This window comes from Microtus ochrogaster, chromosome 2 (assembly GCF_000317375.1).
Source record: "Microtus ochrogaster isolate Prairie Vole_2 chromosome 2, MicOch1.0, whole genome shotgun sequence".
Lineage (NCBI taxonomy): Eukaryota > Metazoa > Chordata > Mammalia > Rodentia > Cricetidae > Microtus > Microtus ochrogaster.
This window is the reverse complement of record NC_022010.1, coordinates 54,988,996-55,006,738: the sequence shown is the minus strand read 5'-3', so window position 1 is coordinate 55,006,738 and position 17,743 is coordinate 54,988,996. Positions and strand designations below refer to the sequence as shown.

At 43.8% G+C, this 17,743-nt stretch overlaps 1 protein-coding gene across 1 annotated transcript in view; it reads left to right on the top strand.

Moving 5' to 3' along the window:
• Sidt1 (SID1 transmembrane family member 1) overlaps positions 1-17,743 on the top strand; it is an 89,873-nt gene that overhangs the window by 46,900 nt on the left and 25,230 nt on the right. The window contains exons 8-12 of the mRNA XM_013351839.2: positions 928-999; positions 1,590-1,683; positions 9,434-9,477; positions 15,299-15,364; positions 16,919-17,064. Of these exons, the coding sequence (XP_013207293.1) occupies positions 928-999; positions 1,590-1,683; positions 9,434-9,477; positions 15,299-15,364; positions 16,919-17,064 (422 nt within the window). The remainder of the gene's footprint in view (positions 1-927; positions 1,000-1,589; positions 1,684-9,433; positions 9,478-15,298; positions 15,365-16,918; positions 17,065-17,743) is intronic.

Sequence of the window (17,743 nt, the reverse complement as noted above, 5' to 3'; positions counted from 1 at the left end):
CACACACACACACACACACACACACACACACACACACGAGAAAGAGAATGGATGCAATAGAAACATTAATAAAATCCCATTTCCTAACGTGGAAACACTCATATGGATCAGCAGTCAGCCCTTCCACAAGAATATATAGGGAAAGTCTAGACTTTGCCATCCCAGTTGCCAAAATTGTACCTAACAAGACAGAAAGATAGCCAATGTGATGACTTACCCTGTAACTGGGGGTTACATAAGCTCCAGTGTATACGCAAATAGCTGTGTTGCCCAGAGAGAATAGACCATTAATGGAGAACACAGACCTTCTGCCAAAGGGCCATATGTCACCAACACAGAGGCTCCCTTGGTGTCAGGTGGCATTTCTGCTTGTGTGTGCTTTTCTCTTAATTGTGGTTCTATAGGCTTGCCAGTGTCTAATGTTCCTTGATAACCTCTAGGGCCTTTGATGACTATGTTTAAAAAAAAAAAAATAACAACAGATTTTCACTGGCTAGGAAAAATGAAAGCTAAAGGGGATATAGCTGTCTGTTCGGGGCACATTTTTCTTGACATGTCTGTGGACATCAGGAGAAAGGTCACGTCTTTTCCAATGGAGAAGGAAGGCTGCTGTGGCCTTTCGTTTGTGTCAGTGGGTGCTCCTAAAATGTACCCAAGCAAGGGCCAATCTGAGAGTCTTACTTAGCCCGAGGGAGCCCGGAGGTGTCAGATGTTGGCTTTTGCTCAGCTCTTGTTCAGAGGTCAGAGCAGATTCTGGATGTTGTTTATCACAACCATTCTGGGTGGAGGGTGAGAGACTAATATCCGATCTGCTGTGCTTTGTGCCTTGTTGCGGCCTTGTTTTTATGTTGTTGTTGTTGTTTGTTTATCTGGGTTTTTTGTTGTTGTTGTTGTTGTTGTTGTTGTTGTTGTTGTTGTTTTTACCAGAAAATGAAAATCAGACCTGGAATCTACAACGATCAAAGAACCTGAAAGTGACCATTGTCCCATCTATCGAAGGTTGGTTTTGGCTCTGGGGTATGGTGGAGAGATTCTTGTGTTAGGAGATCTATCATGTAACTAGATATTAATCTTCCACTTGAGCAGAGCCATCCTAAGAATACTAAAGCCTATTTAACTTAGAGATAAAAGTAGATCTTTCTGAAGAGGAAGAGGCAGGCTAGGGGTGTGGCTTGGCGGCAGAGAGCTTGCCTAACTTGTATGAGGCCCTTCGGCATAGAAAGAGTGGGGGTGAGGAGGGTGTGATAGAGAGAGGGAGGGGGGAAGGGAAATGAGAGGGAGAGAAGGGGAAATAAAGGAAATGAGGGAAAAAGGAGAGGAAAGAGGAAACTCAATTCTAGAGTTGTATACTATCTCCCCTCACCCCCACTCCTATCCCGCCCCACCCCACCCCTGCTTCCAAGGACAGCCATCACTATGAAGCTGCTTGTGGATACCATGGGGTGGCCTCCCTTACTTTTGCCGCTTCAGTGAAAATCTATTGGGACTTAAGAATGGATGTGATGGTGGCTGATTCTTTAAGCTGTGCTGTTCCCAATACAGTCCTATTCCCACGGGCAAGCTGGCTGAAGCTGTTTCCTTCTCCCTAGGATCTGTGTATGTGAAATCCAGTCTCTTCAGTGTTTTCATCTTCTTGGGTTTCTACTTGGGATACCTGCTCGCTGTGTTATTTCATCATGTCAGGTAGGTCCATGGTGTCTTCATCTCCTTGGTCTCTCCGGGTGATGCTTAGAGCACGGGCTTGGGAACACATTGACTGGCCACTAACAAGCTGCCTGTCCTCTTGTACCCGTACTTAAGGGTTTTTTGTTGTTGTTGTTGTTGCTGTTGTTTTGTTTATTTTGGGGTTTTTTTGTTTTGTTTTTTGTTTTGTTTTGTTTTGTTTTTTTTTTTTTTTTGTCTGTGAAATGAGATAATAACGGGCTCACTGGCAGATCTGACGTCAATGTTCCACATAGCATGCTGGTAGAGTTTTCACTATGAAGCCATAACAATAAAGCAACTAGATTATTTTTATGCCTGAGAATATTCGCTGTAGATCGCACAGACTGTAGGAAATGATCAACTTTCCCCTCATAGAGTCCAGAAACAGACTTTAGCCTTCTGTAGAGGGGAAGTTTAAAGCCTAAATAAACCTCAAGGTACAATCCATAGCAGGAGTGATGTGCTTTGGTACATATTACCAGGTGCACCAATTTCCCAGGAAAACGTTCCTTCAGTAGAAAAGGAAGAGGTAACTATGTTGCAGTTTGATCAAAGACATTCCCCTATTGAAGAATTTGAAGCCCCTGGTTAAAAAACATAAGCGAATAAATAAAATGTTATAACACTCTTTGCCGCTCTCAGCTGGACTGAGCTTTGAGGATTCTGTTTTTGTTATGGTTTCTGAGAAACAACTACAAAAGGATGGCAGGAAGCTTACAATAAACAAATGATTTAAGCATGGAAAGAAAGAAAATAGAAAGGCAGAAGGAGCTATGCGCACACAAGGCAAGGCGCACACCAGCTGTGAGAAGAGCTCTTGACACAGCAATCTCTGTAGCCAAAACCGTAAACAGCTCTCTTCTATACTCTCAGAAAACCTTTGGGTTGAGACACTGCCTCCAACCTCCCACGCCCTGCCTGGGAGCATGCCTCGCACCCCAACACTCAGGAGGGAGAGGAGGAGACTGGGAAGTGTAGAGTCTACACTAACTACACAGAGAGTTCAAGGCCAGCCTTAGCTACAGCATGGAGACCCTTTCTCAGAAAACCAAGGGCCGGGAATGGGACTTTCGTGCTAAGTGCTTCCCTAGTGTGTGCAGGTCCTGGACTGTACACACTAGGGAAGCAGCAACACAGCTGAAAACCTAAATAAATACAGGTCCACCGCCAACCAATACTGGGTGGATTTAAGCACCAAAATAATCAAGAATTTATGCATTATAAGTCATTTGAAAAAAAATGGAAATTTAGGAAGAAATAAAAACCACAAATATATATCCAGTGAATTCAACTAATCTAGAACAACAGCTGTCCATCAGAGAAAGGCATTGCCAGCAAATACCAATGCTAAAAATGAATGGATCTCCCCTATAGCAGACCAAGAGCTGACTGGTGAACACAGGAAGTGCTGGGGTTGGAAAATCCTTTGCAAACGTCACAGCTAAGACTAGCTCAGGTTAAGGCTCGTCTATAGGTCCAGGTCTGGTGGCACGGCCTGGCCTCTCAGCTACTCAGGAGGCTGAGGAAGATGATTCAAAGTCCAAGAGCTACCTGAGCTACAGAGTGAGTCTTATTAGCCCGAGCAACTTAGTGAGACCCTGCCTCCAAATGAAAAGTTAAAAAGACAGAACAGTCTATGGCTATGACTCCATGGTAGACCAGTTGCCTGGCACATTTCAAACCTCAGCTGCGACCCCCAACACTGAGAGAGGAGAGCAAAGTCACCAGTGAGTGCTAGATTGAGGTGGAGAGTCAGACGAGGAACAGGGTGTTTGTGTACCTTCCTAAGTTGCTAAGCCATGTGGGAAAAATTAATAAGTACTTAACTTAGTGGGGAAATAAAACACACTGACCTATCAATCAACATAAATGCTATCAAGGAGAAGGTCAGCAACGTGCGCCCCCAGGTGTGACACCACTCTGAGACGGACACAGCTTACTCCCTGCAGCTTCCTACCCGTGTAGATTTTGAATCTCATCAAGTGGAAACGTTAGGCACAAAACCTGTGGTAAAAGGAGCGAAGGGGATGGAAAAGGATGTGCTCAGAGGAGTTAATAGGCCTGGCACCAAATGAAAAAGTATGCCATAAGGGATAGTGGTAGGCCAGGTGAAATTAGAGACAAACAGTAAAGAGCCTGTAATCCCAGCTACTCTGGGTATGAAGGAGGAAAATCGTGAATTCAAGGTCAGCTGGAGCTATAGAGGGATTCAAGACCAGCCTGGATGATTTGCGGAGACCCTGCCTCTAAACCTAGAGGAAGCAGTGGGCTGGGGTATAACTCAGTGGCAGAATGCTTGCTAATACACACAAAGCCCTAGACTCAATACCCAGAATTGAAAGAATTTGATATTTTCCCCACTTTACAGAAATATTGAGGGTAAAATCTATAACAACTTCAAATGACTTTCAAATGACACAGAAAATTTAATATACATATAGATGAGTACATGCTAGAAATTTAATATACATGTAGATGATCACATACTATAAATTAACATATATGCAGATGAGTACATGGTATTCATTTAGGAAAGGAAAGGAGGGAGGGAGAGAGAGAGAGAGAGAGAGAGAGAGAGAGAGAGAGAGAGAGAGCACTAAAACCAGGCAGAGGCAAGACAATTGAGAATTCCAGGTCAGTCTGAGATACTGGGTGAGATTCTTTCCAAGAAGGAAGGAGGGAGGGAGGGAGGGAGGGAGGGAGGGAGGAAGAAAGGAAGGGAGAAAGAGAGGGAGGGCTACACCTCAGCAAGGCTATCATTTTACGAGGGCCCAAAACATTCCCGTTTTGCCTTAGACGGTTCCAGCGTCACAGTAAAGAGCCAGTATTCTGCCTCTTAGCAAGGCTTCCTTCCTATGTTTTAGGTCAAGGAAACAGAATCATTTCTCTTTAGCCAGATAACATGTGCCATCAACACCAAAACAGATGAAATCGGAGCTAATGGCTCGTGGTTTGCCACCACCTCCAAAGCCGTTGTTCAGCAGCTGAAGTGAGCAGAGTCTCTAAGTTGTGCTCAGACTCTTGAAAGTTCACAGCAGATGACTTCACTACCGTCAAGTGCACAAGCGTAGACTCTTTCCAGATATAGACAAACAGAAATAGAAACCTAGAGACACAGAACCATTTGGCATTCTAAACAGGGGACTAGACTGAGGGAAAATGCTAATAGAACTTTTCCGCCATTGAACTGAATGAAACAAAGTTTTCCACTCCACTTTGTGAAGCTCTCTCAGCCTAATGCCAGTTGCTTGGTGGGCCCTTGTGTTTTATTATTAACACACATGGGATTTATAGCCACAATATGAGTCCAGAGAAACACTTGTAAAAGACACAACCCTAGGTCTTGGGGAGCTAAGAACTTTCCCAAGTGTCACACAAATACCCCTCCTTCCCACTTCCCTCCTGTCTCAGCTTGTATTTAGTCATCGCCCTACCGTGAACATGCAGGCTTCGTCAAGCACTGAATATGTGTTCTTGTTTTTATCACACCCCCCCATCCCGAGACTCTCTTAAGTCCGACCTCTCAGTTCTTGGGAGTTATCCTTATCAGTGATTATTTTACCCACTGCCATGTGGTCACTGTAAATATACAGTATACAGCAGTTGCAGAAGACCACAGGTTCTGTTTTGATTGATAGCTCCAAATGACACATTTAGAAAAATGGCTTCTTTGAGAAAAAAAATTCACAAACCATCAATTCATGTCTTCATAGTATACAATCCAGAGACTTAGTATCATCCCAGTTGGGCTCAGGAATCTCAGCTGGATGTGGTCATAAAATGTGATCTGCTGGCAGGTGGAAGAAACTGTCAATCCTAGAATGGCCTCAGTGGCACTTGGTCTCAATACTCCAGCAGGCCAGCCTGGGATTGTGGGACCTCAGGGAGAGCACACAAGTGCAATCCTCAGGTTATAGGCTCAGAGGTATCCCCCCTTACCTACTGGACAATGAGGGAGTCGTGAGGCTAGCCAGTTTCCAGACTAAAAGTCCGTGTGCATGCGTCCACCTCAGCCAGCCTAGCATAGTTCCTACCTATTTTAAATTACTAACTAGATACTTGCTTCCTCGCCTTAGCTGTGAAAATTACTTAACTCCTCTCGTGAAAACGCTGGATGTTCCAGGGAACTAATTCAAGCATGGGTAAAGCTCATGACTCCAAATATATTATATTACAAATTATAAATTTTTTCAGAAAGACCTTCCCCACAGCATCCTTCTGGATGGAATAGTCAGGCTGATCCCTACCAAGTACCAACTTGTTTTTTTAAAAACAGAAGTTAGCAAATTCATCCTAAAACACACATCTTCATGTGTAGCCAAGAGCTTTTCATTTATACATGTATTGCTTTCTGTATCTACTCAAGTCTGGGAACCACAAGTGAAAGAAAATATAGGCTATTTGTCCTTCTGAGAGTTGCTTAGTTCACTCAATATGATTATTTTCAATTGCATCCATTTCCTGTAAATGACATAACTTCATTCTTCATTGTGTATACATGTCATAATTTTTTTTATCCATTTGTCTGTTGTTCAACACCTAGGTTGGCTCTGTAGCTAAGTTATTTTGAACAGTGCAGCAATAAAGATTGGTGTGAGGATGTTTCTGGGACATACAGACTTGGAATGGCAAGGGTGGGTCATCGGGTCAATTGGTGTTCAGTTTTTTGAGAAGCCTCCATGTTGTCAGGGTTTTCTGTACTGCTCAGTTCCTACAATTGTTAAGTCCCAAAGAAAATCACACAGAGGTCTACATTAGTTATAAACTAATTGGCCCATTAGCTCAGGCTTCTTATTAACTCTTATAACTTTTATTAAACCATTATTCTTATCTATGTTAGCCACATACCTTTTTCAGTGAGGTAGTCTTTTCTTCCTTCCTCTGTGTCTGGATAGAAGGAACTTCCTTTTTTCCAGAATACTGCTATTCTCATTGACCCACCTCTACTTCCTGTCTGGTTGTCCTGCCTATACTTCCTGCCTGGCTACTGGCCAATCAGCGATTATTTAAAATATAATTGGCAGAATATAGACATTTGTCCCACACCACTTCTGTGGTGATGCCACAGTGGAGGGGCTAGTTTATTTCAGCACCCACAGGGTATAATGATTTCCCTTGTTCAGAGCTTTTCCAGTATTTGTTGTTACTCTTTTCTCTTTTGTTCTTTTTTTTTTTCAAGACAGGGTTTCTCTATGCAGCCCTACTGTCCTGAAACTCCCTCTGTAGACCAGGCTGGCCTCAAAGTCACAGAGATCAGTGTGTCTCTGCCTCCCAAGTGCTGAGATTAAAGTCATACACCACCACCAGCCAGCTTGTTTTCTTGATGACTTCGTCAGATAAAAACTCAATGTGTTTTGGTTTGTATTCCTCTCATTAGTAACAAGGCTGAGCTTTTTTTTTTTTTTTATCATTGGCCATTTGTATCTCCACTCTGGAGAACTACCTGTTCATTTGTTCATTTAATTAACCCATTTATCTATTGGGCTGATTGGATCCTTGCATAGTTCTCCTTTTTTATTTTAGGTACTAATAGCTGGCCAAGGTTTTATCCCATTCTATAGGCAGTCTCTTTGCTTGGTTAACTGTTTCCTTTGCTATATAGAGAGAATACACAACCAAATCTTGAATAAAAATAACAAAATTTAGAGCACTTGACACTTCCTGATATTAAAGCTCATTCCAAAGCCTTGACAATCAAGACTCTGCAGCTGACAGGCCTGTGGGCTAGAGGAGGGAGGCCACGAACAAACTCTTCTGGGAAAATGTTTGTATTTAGGGTATGCATGTGCTTGCATGTACACACATGCCTGGGCACAGATCACACGTGTGGGTGTCAGAGGATAAATTGTGGGAGTTATGGAGGTGTTTCTCTCCCTCCACAACATGGCTTCCGAGGGACCAAGCTCAAGTTTCTGGGTTCAGCAGCAAGTGTTGCCGCCCATTGGGCTCTCATGCCAGCTCTCTCTGAATAACCTCTTTCCTAATGGTCAGTGTTCCACAAAACAGTTCAGTAGAGAAAAGCTGTTTCTTCCAACACGTGGTGCTACATCACATGAAAAAAGAAATAGTTATGCTGGCTCCTACCTCATACCATACACAGATGTTAATTCAAATTTGGATCAAAAACCTAAAAGCTAGAACCATAGAACTCTAAAGAGAAAATATGGGTGTAAATTATGGCCTTGGATTAGGTAATTCTTTCTTAGTCACCAAAAGTACAATAAAAATGTATAAATTGAACTTTATAAGCAATGGAACACTTTATGCTTCAACAATCATATCAATAAAGTAATACTGTTGTTCACAATATGGGATAAAAACATTGCAAATTGTAAATCTAGTCTAATAAGAGGTTAATATCTAGACAATACTAAAAATTCTTATAACTCAGCAATAGAAAGAGATCATTTAAAAATGGGTTGAGGGGCTGAAGAGATAGCTCAGAGGTTAAGAGGGCTTCCAGATCCTCCAAAGGACCCAAGTTTAATTCCCAGCATCAGTTTGTCCAGGGGGCTCACAACCACCTGTTGACTCCAGATTCAGAGGATTTAGCGCCCTCTTCTGGCCTCCGTGGACATTGCACTCATGTGCACATACCTGCACTCAGACAAACACACACATAAGTTTAAAAAATTAAATCGTTAAAAAAAAATGGGTGAAAGATTTAAACAGACACTTTGGATAAGATGCATGGATGCCCAACAAGCATGTGAACAGCCATTCATCAATAGCTCTCAGGGAAATGCAAATCAAAGCTGCAATGACATGTCCAACTCCAAAGGTTTGGCATAATACAAATTTTTAAATAGAAGATGAGACTTGGCAGAGTTGTAGAAAAAAAGTAGGAATTCTTAGCCCTGGCTATGGAGTGTGAAACGGTGCTTTCTCTACAGCCCTTTTGGAAAACAGTTAGGGAGAGTAAAACTCAGAGTGGCCTCAGGCTTCCTCGACTTACATAACCAGGAGAAATGAAGATGTATCTATAGAAAAAACATGAATATAGTGGTCATAGCAGTGTTGTTTTACTGCACAGCAAACAGAAACAATAGGAAGTACTCATCGAGGGGAAAAAAATGAAATATAGTACACACACACAAACACTGGAATATTACTCAACCATAAATGTATTGAAGCACCAATACCTGTTACAGTATGGATTAACCTTTAAAATATGCTGTGTCAAGGAAACCAGTCAAAAAAGTTCATGTGTACAATGATTTCATTTATATAAATTGTCTAGAAGAAGTAAATTTGCAAAGGCAGAAAGCAGATGAGTAAGGAGTAGGGAACAGAGGAGAATGGAGAGTTATGTGTAACAGACAGCACTTTGGATGGGGGCATGAAATGTTCTAAAATTAGATCGTGGTGACAGCTGTGCACTTATTTGAATATATTAAAACATGCTGAAGTATGTGCTTTGAAAGACACATGTTGTAATGTCAAGTTTATGTCTGAAAATAAGTGAATCTTAATAATGTACATGCCTGAGAATGGACTCACTGGGTCATATGATCAGTCTGTTTGGCTCTCTGAGGAATTGCCAAACTGTCACCCAAAGTGGCTATGCCATTTTAAAGTCCTGCCAGTAATTTCTCCAAAGGCCATTTTTAAGTAATCCTGGAAGACAAATTTTCAACGGAGTGTATAGGAAGCTAGTGCAAAATGCTGAATCTTAGAGAATGTGGATGGGCGTATGTACAGATGTATTTGTATCTGTGCTTGCTTTCAGGTTTCAGAGGAAATCCATTGATGGGAGCTTTGGTTCCAGTGACGGTAAGAGCATTCCTTGGTTAATTCCTGATCCCAGATGATGTTGCACGGGGCGGCCACATCCTTTTGAGCACGTTTTGTCTCTCTTCTCTCTCCCCCTTTGATTCGTATCCTCTCATCCTACAGAAGGCAGGGCTAGTGAGAAACAGTTTTACAGTTGGTAGCTATTGAGACCTGGGGACCACACAAAGAATCTGTACCCGGAACGCCCTTCAATTATTCACAGAGCCCTTGCCAACCGCTCACCTCTTTCAGACATTGTCTCTGCACTAGGACGTGCCTGGCGGCTCACACCTGCTTGCTGCATCCCTAAGCTGACTTGGGAAGAGCAGTGAGAATGTATTATGTCAACCCTCATGCAGTGTGCTTTCCCTTTGAGATTCAAAAAGCTTTGTGTGTGTGTGTGTGTGTGTGTGTGTGTGTGTGTGTGTGTGTGTGTTTAAGCATCTAGAAAATCAAAATATTTGAGGCTAACAAGCACAATAAAAGATGTAATAATTGAGGAACCCAGCAGAAATACCTACCTAACCCATCCTTCCACTCTGAGAATTCCCACAAAGGATTTTAATTGTTCTATATTTTTACTAAAACTTAAGACTTCACCTGTGCTGGATTTGACAAACCCAGCTCGCTGTAAGCTCCTAGGTTGTTTAGAAGGAGTGAGAATTGAAAATGGCAGATGGGATGGACTTCATTTGAAGGCAGGTGTAGTCAATATTTAGTTCTATGCTTTTCGCATGCGTCCAGAGAATCCTAGAAAGATACCAACTGGCTGCTGCCTCCACCCAGCAGGATTTTATCCCTTGGCTGGAAGGCTTTTTGGTGTTTGCCTTTGTCTTCTTTAAGAAACAGCTAGTCTGTTTCTCCAGCGCCCCCTCCCTGCACCAGGGCTCTTTGTTTTAATAACTATTCAATATAAAAGACTGAAAAAGACACCTGCTCCTGGAGTGCTCAAAGGCCAAGCTCTGCTTCCGCTGTTGTTTAGAAAACGTTTCAGTCGACCTGCCTGGAGCCCATCTTTTCTACCGTACTCCCCAGGTTTTGCTAATCATAGCAAAATATACAAAACATAAATGTAAAATATATTAAATAAATTAGGCCCTATAGAATTTGGGCTTAAACCCAGTAGGTTCGAGTTCGTTAAGTGCCCTCTCAATGGAAGGGTTTGTTGTTTCTTCCGAGGTATAAATGATGTAGAATTTTGTGATTGCTATAATCACTAAAAGAATTCATGTTCAGAAGGGTCCCTTAAACATTGAAACAGACATCAGTGAGGCTCAGGCCTGAACCAGATCATTGTTGGAAATCAGGCACAGTACAGACAACTGAGCAGAAGCACCCTGCAGATGACAACAGCAGCGAGTGACTGAAAAGATGAAGGTGTATCCATCTGCTCACATGGATCCACATAGCAATGGCGGTCACTGCAGGATGTACTTCTATTCCAGAGGATCCCCAGCCTGCAAAGCCAGGGAGGGGAGCTTCCAGGGTAGATGGAGTGTAGTGCTCTCTTCTCCTCCTCTTCCTCTTCTTCCTCCTTCTCCTCCTCCTCCTCCTTTTTCTTTGTCCATGGCTGTGATACTTTACTTTTTATTGATTTTCATTGAGATCTATATTTTTCTCTGCTCCCCTCCCCTTCAACCCTCTCCCAAGATCCCCATATTCCCAGTTTACTCAGGAGATCTTGTCTTTTTCTACTTCTCATGTAGATTAGATCTATGTATGTCTCTCTTAGGGTTCTCATTGTTGTCTAGGTTCTCTGGGATGATGAATTGTAGGCTGGTTTTCTTTGCTTTATGTTTAAAAGCCACTTATGAGTGAGTACATGTGATAATTGTCATTCTGTATCTGGGTTACCTCATTCAAAATACTGTTTTCTAGCTCCATCCATTTTCCTGCAAAATTTAAGACGTTGTTATTTTTTCTGCTGTGTAGTACTCCATTGTGTAAATATACCACATTTTTCTTATCCATTCTTTGGTTGAGGGGCATCTGTTTCCCTTCCAGCCCCTGGACTCTTTCCTTTACTCTGAGGGATAATGGGGAAGACGGGTCAAGGCTCACATTCTTTGTGTCAATCTCAGAAGACCTCACCAACTTCTCGTGATCTCTTGGTATAGAATGTATCATATCCTTATTGTTTGTTTGTTTGTTTTCTTTTGAGACAGGGTTTCTCCGTGGTTTTAGAGCCTGTCCTGGAACTAGCTCTTGTAGACCAGGCTGGCCTCGAACTCACAGAGATCCACCTGCCTCTGCCTTCCCAATGCTGGGATTAAAGGTGTGCACCACCACCGCCCAGCTGTATCCTTAATGTTAAATAAATAAGTCACTATACAGAGATAGTTGCATGGTTGGGGTGTAGCTCAGGTGGCAGAGTACCACTCTACCTTCCCCTAAGCCCTGGGTTAACGCCCCTAGCACCGTATAAACTGGTTGAGTTGGGCATGCCTGTAATCTAGCACTTATTAGGTGGAGGAGGGGGATCAGAAGTCTTGCAGATCATCCTTTGAAGTATATAGTGAATTCAAGACCAGCCCAGGATGCATGAGACTTTCTCTCAAAAGAAGGCAGGCAAGTAATGTAGTTTTAGAATTATTACTAAGTCCTCTCTCTCTCAGACCATGATTTTTCTCAACATCAACATTATTGACATTATAAGAATTCATAATTCTTTGTTGTTTGGGATGTTCTATACACTGTTGGATTAAAGTACACTTCCTCCTTGTGATAACTACAAGTATCTTGGTCACACATGGCCAGATATTGTCTTGGGGTAAAATTGGAGAATCACCAATTTACATGCTCCAGCCGTGGACCTCAGGTTGAGGACACCCAAAGAAAACAGGTGTTTTCATCCATTCAGGAAGAGAAAACAGGTATGCTTGCCACAGAGGGCTTTGAAACAGGAGGAGATAAGTAGCCTTTGTGTACTGAGAAGCTACAAGTAGAGCTGGCAACACCGCCAGTGTCCCATGACCTTCAGGCTTCTGGAGCTGAGCCTGGTGAGATCAGTCAGGAGAGAGAGCCAGAGAGGCATGTGCTACCAGGAGACACTCACGGGAAGAACCTTGGGGGGAAATGTCTTTCTCTCCCATCAGTAAGGACAACTGTCTGTGAGAAGCTTAAAGCAACAGGAAACACTCCGAGGGCTGGGCTCAGAGCAAATGCTAGAAGCAGGTTGACAAAGCGGAAGAAATCCCATGAGACTTCTCATGTTGTGCTGTCCCCTCACTGGGAAGCTGGACACTTTGCCAACATGTGGTCATTATTTTGCTGTGTGCATGTATGCACACACACACACACACACACAGAGATATATAAATGGGTTATCCTCTTAAGTATATACAACAAAATAAATTTTGCAAAAAGAAGGTGAATTTTAGTAGCTGTGGCCCAACGAGCTGCTCCCTGTCCATTTTCTGGCTGGCTAGGGAAGCTACTTGATCTCTCAGCACATCTATTTTACCATCTTTAAAATGGTGGTAATAGCCGGGCGATGGTGGCGCACGCCTTTAATCCCAGCACTCGGGAGGCAGAGGCAGGCGGATCTCTGTGAGTTCGAGACCAGCCTGGTCTACAGAGCTAGTTCCAGGACAGGCTCCAAAGCCACAGAGAAACCCTGTCTCGAAAAACCAAAAAAAAAAAAATAATAATAATAAATAAAATAAAATAAAATGGTGGTAATAATAGCCCTTACCTCCTAGGGCTGTTGAAAAGTCAAGAGTGTCTGATACAATACGTTCTCTTCAGTATGAGGCATGGCAGCATCTGTCACAGCACTGAGGCCACCAGGAGTGGTGGTGGCTCTGGTAATAGCAGTGCTTGTGGTCAAGAGGAGCAGGAACGGCAGCCAAACTCTATGTTACAGTGAAGCCAGAACTGACTTATCGAGAAGGAGACAGCCAAATTTGATTCTTAACATTCAAGAGTCTGAAGATAGGTTGGGAATATAGTTCAGTGATAGAGGTTTGCAAGTCCCCTGTACAATACAATGTGTCTAAAGATAATTGCTTCTCAGCTTTGAACTTGGGCGTAAAGCATGCACGATGTTGACGTCATGCTGTGTACTCTTAAGTTAGCCCAAGGAAGTGCAGAGACCTGAGCTCTCTAAATAATAAATGTATCAAGCCCAGAAACAATGCCGGGGGGCATGCTTGCTGAACGTCACAGTCTACATCCTGCAGGCCCTGGAAACACCCTGGCCTGTCAAGAACACTGCATCAGTTCCAAGTCTCACGGATCAGCTGAGGTAGCCCTTAGCTCATTCACTGAAGGGAGAAAGGAAAATGAATCTCCCAGGCTGGCAGATTTGTCGCCTGTCTGGAAATCTTTAATTTGGCACTTAGTTATTTTCTCCGGCGGAGGAAATCAATAGGAACACCATGAGTTTAAAAGTGAGAAGCAAGTAATGAAGCCTGGCGAGTTGACCTCAAAAACTATGACTTTTTGAGAGACCATCCGTGGAGCAAAGTCTGGAAGTGGGAGGAAGAAAGTTGACGGTGACCAGGAAGTGCTCAGAACATTCGCATCTTTTTTACTTGTGTGGCACATTGTTGCTTCTATCTGATGATGAATGACGTCTTCGGTAAAGTCACAGATGTTTCCGAATATTAGGTACATTCACTGAAAGTTCTTCCCTAACACAGCGTAAGACACCGCTGAGTTCCCCAGGGACGTAGCTGAGTAGTAGAGAGACTGCATGAAACATGAAAGGGCCTGGATCCAGGTCCCCAAATCATATTGAAATAGAAGAGAAAAGGAGGGAGGGAGGCAGAGAGAGAGAGAGAGAGAGAGAGAGAGAGAGAGAGAGAGAGAGAGAGAGAGAGGATGAATCGGATTCCCGGGATGAGTTTGGCTCCAGCAGATACTGTGGCACTAGGTCAGAGAAGCCGCCTGGATGGCTGCTAATTTGTAGCCTCGGCTCTCAGTCCATTTTTCCTAAGTCTCAGAAACAGATTAACTGTAAGGAGTAACGCTTTTTCTGGTAGTCACAGAACAGACAGAAGGTACTTTCCTGTTGCACGTGGTGGGGTGACTCCTGAGGCACCCCTGGACTCTCGGAGAAAGGGGGCAGCTCTCCTTGTTACTAGGAGCCCTGGGCTTCACTGAGAATGTTAGGGTCTGCTTTAATCTGTCAGCAACCCATTAGTGGCAGATGGACCTCCTTAATAGCCCTCGAAATAACGCGGGCTTCTCCCACGCTTTCAATTGCTGGGCTCATCACTCTTGGCTCTAGTGGGTGTTGTGATGTCCTTCTTATCTGTAGTTAGGATGCTATAAATAAACCCAAACTTCTGTGGCTCTCTCTCTCTGGCACTTGCCACGGTGGCTCTAGACCCACAGTCCTTTGCTCCTACAACTCTGCTGCACTGCCAAATGAACTTGTCGTGTGTAGAGTCAAGTGGTTCACATGTAAGACATTTGGGGACATATGATCTAACCTGTAACTACCCAAACATGTCACCGTAGAAACAATGCCTATCTGTACCTAAATGACGCTGGCTATGTTTCGATCCAACTCTGTTCTGGAACATTGAAATTTTAATTTTGTGCAAGTTTTACATCCCATGAAATATTATTATAGTTCTTTTGAATTTTCTCCACAAACTAAGAGGTTTTAAAACAAGTCTTCTTTTACAGAAAGTGGTGGCAGGCTGTATCTGATCTGTGAGCCCTAATGATGATTTCCGCATTAAAGTGGGAAGAAAATCAAACTTAAAGATTTCTGCTTAGTGATTCGCCTACTCCAAGTTGTGTGGTTTTACTTCAGCAGCTGAGAATAAACCTCTCTCTCTCTCTCTCTTTGTTTTGTTTCTTGCTGCAGGAAATATGGCTGTATCACATCCCATCACTGCCAGTACGCCGGAAGGGAGCAACTATGGGGCAATCGGTACTTCCTACAATGAGTCCTTGGGTAGAAGTCTGTTCTTATTCTACAGAGATTAGTGCAAAACTAATGAAACTGCTCTTCCGTCTAAAAGATGTACTGGCTGGATATCCTGAGAAGTTCCTTCCAGTGCCCTCTAGGGTTCTATTGTTCTGTTTCTTGGACCTGCTAGCTACACCTGAGCAGAACTCACTACAGTGGTTGCCATCAACGTCCAAGGCTCCCTTAGGACTTAACTTTTTTTTATTACACTTTTATTTCTTTGTTTTGGGGGTGGAGCATGTGCATATTGGGGATCACAGGACAACTTGCAGTGTTTGATTCTGTCCTTCTACTACGTGGGCCCCAGAGACTGAACTCAGATCAGTGGGTGTGGCAGCAAGCACCTGTTACACACTGAGCCGTCTCACCAGTCCCTTGGGCACTGAAACCCTTATTTGTTCATCTGTAGTGTGTGCGTGTGTCCTGTGTGTGTGTGGGTGCACATGAGTGGAGGCCAGAGGACCTTTCTGACTTCTCTCCTGTTACTCTGTGGGATCTGAATCAAACTCAGATCCTCAGGCCTGCACAGAAAGTCCTCTACCCTTGAGTCTAGGACTTGAAAGACTTGTCACAGCCAGCCACTGTCAACTGACCGGGTCACTTCCTTCTCAGGTGTCAGTGGCGTTAGCAGACTAAAGCAGTTGCTGCGAGTCAGCATAGCTAGAGCCGAACAGCCCTTCACCTCGACTAAGTTCACGCTGAGTCTGCTCAGGGCCCCTCAGCTGTTCACTGGGCAAACCCAGATGTCATGAAGCAGACTGAAGGGAACCAGACCACCCCTCCACACCCACCTTGGAAGGCAGCAGTGCCTGGGCTGCCTGCCCCTGCCATGACGAATGGTGTGCCTTAAACAGTCTCCCAGAGGCCCTGTCGCACTGCTCCGTTGCTCTGGAACTCTGAGCATGTGGGCTCAGTGCAGCCTGCTTATTTTTAGTCCTGTTAAAACAGGGTTGTTTTTAAACCATCTGAACAGAAGGAATAAAGCGGAAGGTAGGCTCAGCTCATGTGCTCAAGCTGCACAGATCCCATCTGCTCTAGAACATTCCTGAGAACAGAAGAGCCCCTCCTGAAAATGTTGTTTTCATTACGCAATGATGGAAATGCCATGTGGGGGCTTTCTCTGGGTAAACAGTCTGTGAAAAGTGTACAGCAGTTGGATATGTATGTGTTAACCCACATGCATGATAGAAGCTATCTATAACCCTGTCTGGGTGTTCTCATACATCTGTCTGTGTTCATACCTTAAAATATGAAACATGAACCACAAGCACAATGCCATTTCTGCATCCAGATATCTACAGGGCAGATGCCATTCTGTTCTTTATAGTCAGCCCTAGAAATAGGCAACTCAGATCTGAAATGGGAGGAAAGAGAGAATGGAGGCCACTCGAGAAGGCAGCAGAGGGGTCTGTCCTGTTGGGACCAACTCGGGATTTTCTGGAGCAAGCACTGCGCTTTCTGCAGAGGAATGAACTGCGCAGACAGCTCTCGGCTTAAGAGAGTTTTCTGTTTCAGATGAGTCGAGTTCCAGTCCTGGAAGACAGATGTCTTCCTCCGATGGTGGGCAGCCCTGCCACTCGGACACAGACAGCTCCGTGGAGGAGAGTGACTTCGACACCATGCCAGACATTGAAAGCGACAAAAACATCATCCGGACCAAGGTACCAAGGCTCCCTGGCCGTAGTTTTTGAAATGGAAGAAGGTTTGGTAGTGAAGTAAACATCATCAGTGCCTCAGTTTCCTTAATAACCTTTGAAGGGAGGTTAAATCTTCAGAAGGATTTAGGTGGAACATAGCGAGAGCCCAAGACAATAGCCTCGTCGTCAGACAAAATGCAACAGGGCATTCCACAACCTCAGCACCCACTTGCTGGTGAAAAGGGACCCAGCCGGATGGAAATTGAGATTTGCCCCAGGGCTGCTCTAGAACCCGTCCTCATTTCTGTGCACACCACACTTGCGAGCAAACCAGCTTCTTTCTGGCATATGTTTAATATATTGTATTTTACTTACCAAAAGATATGAGCAGAAATCACACAGTTTCAACCATATGCAATTCAGGAATGGCAGGGTGAGCAGATCTGAAAGCTGAGCAGCCAGTGTCCGAGATGTGTGAAGTGTTCAGTGCTTCTGATAGGTAGGATTCCCGCATCAGCCAGATCCTGGGATGTGTGTTCAGAGCTTCTGATAGGTAGGATTCCCGCATCAGCCAGACCCTGAGATGTGTGTTCAGAGCTTCTGATAGATAGGATTCCTGCATCAACCGGACCCTCAGTGTGCCAAGAACAGAAGTGTTTTTATCGCAGTATCTGGAGAAAGGCAAAATTAAGGGAAACATCTT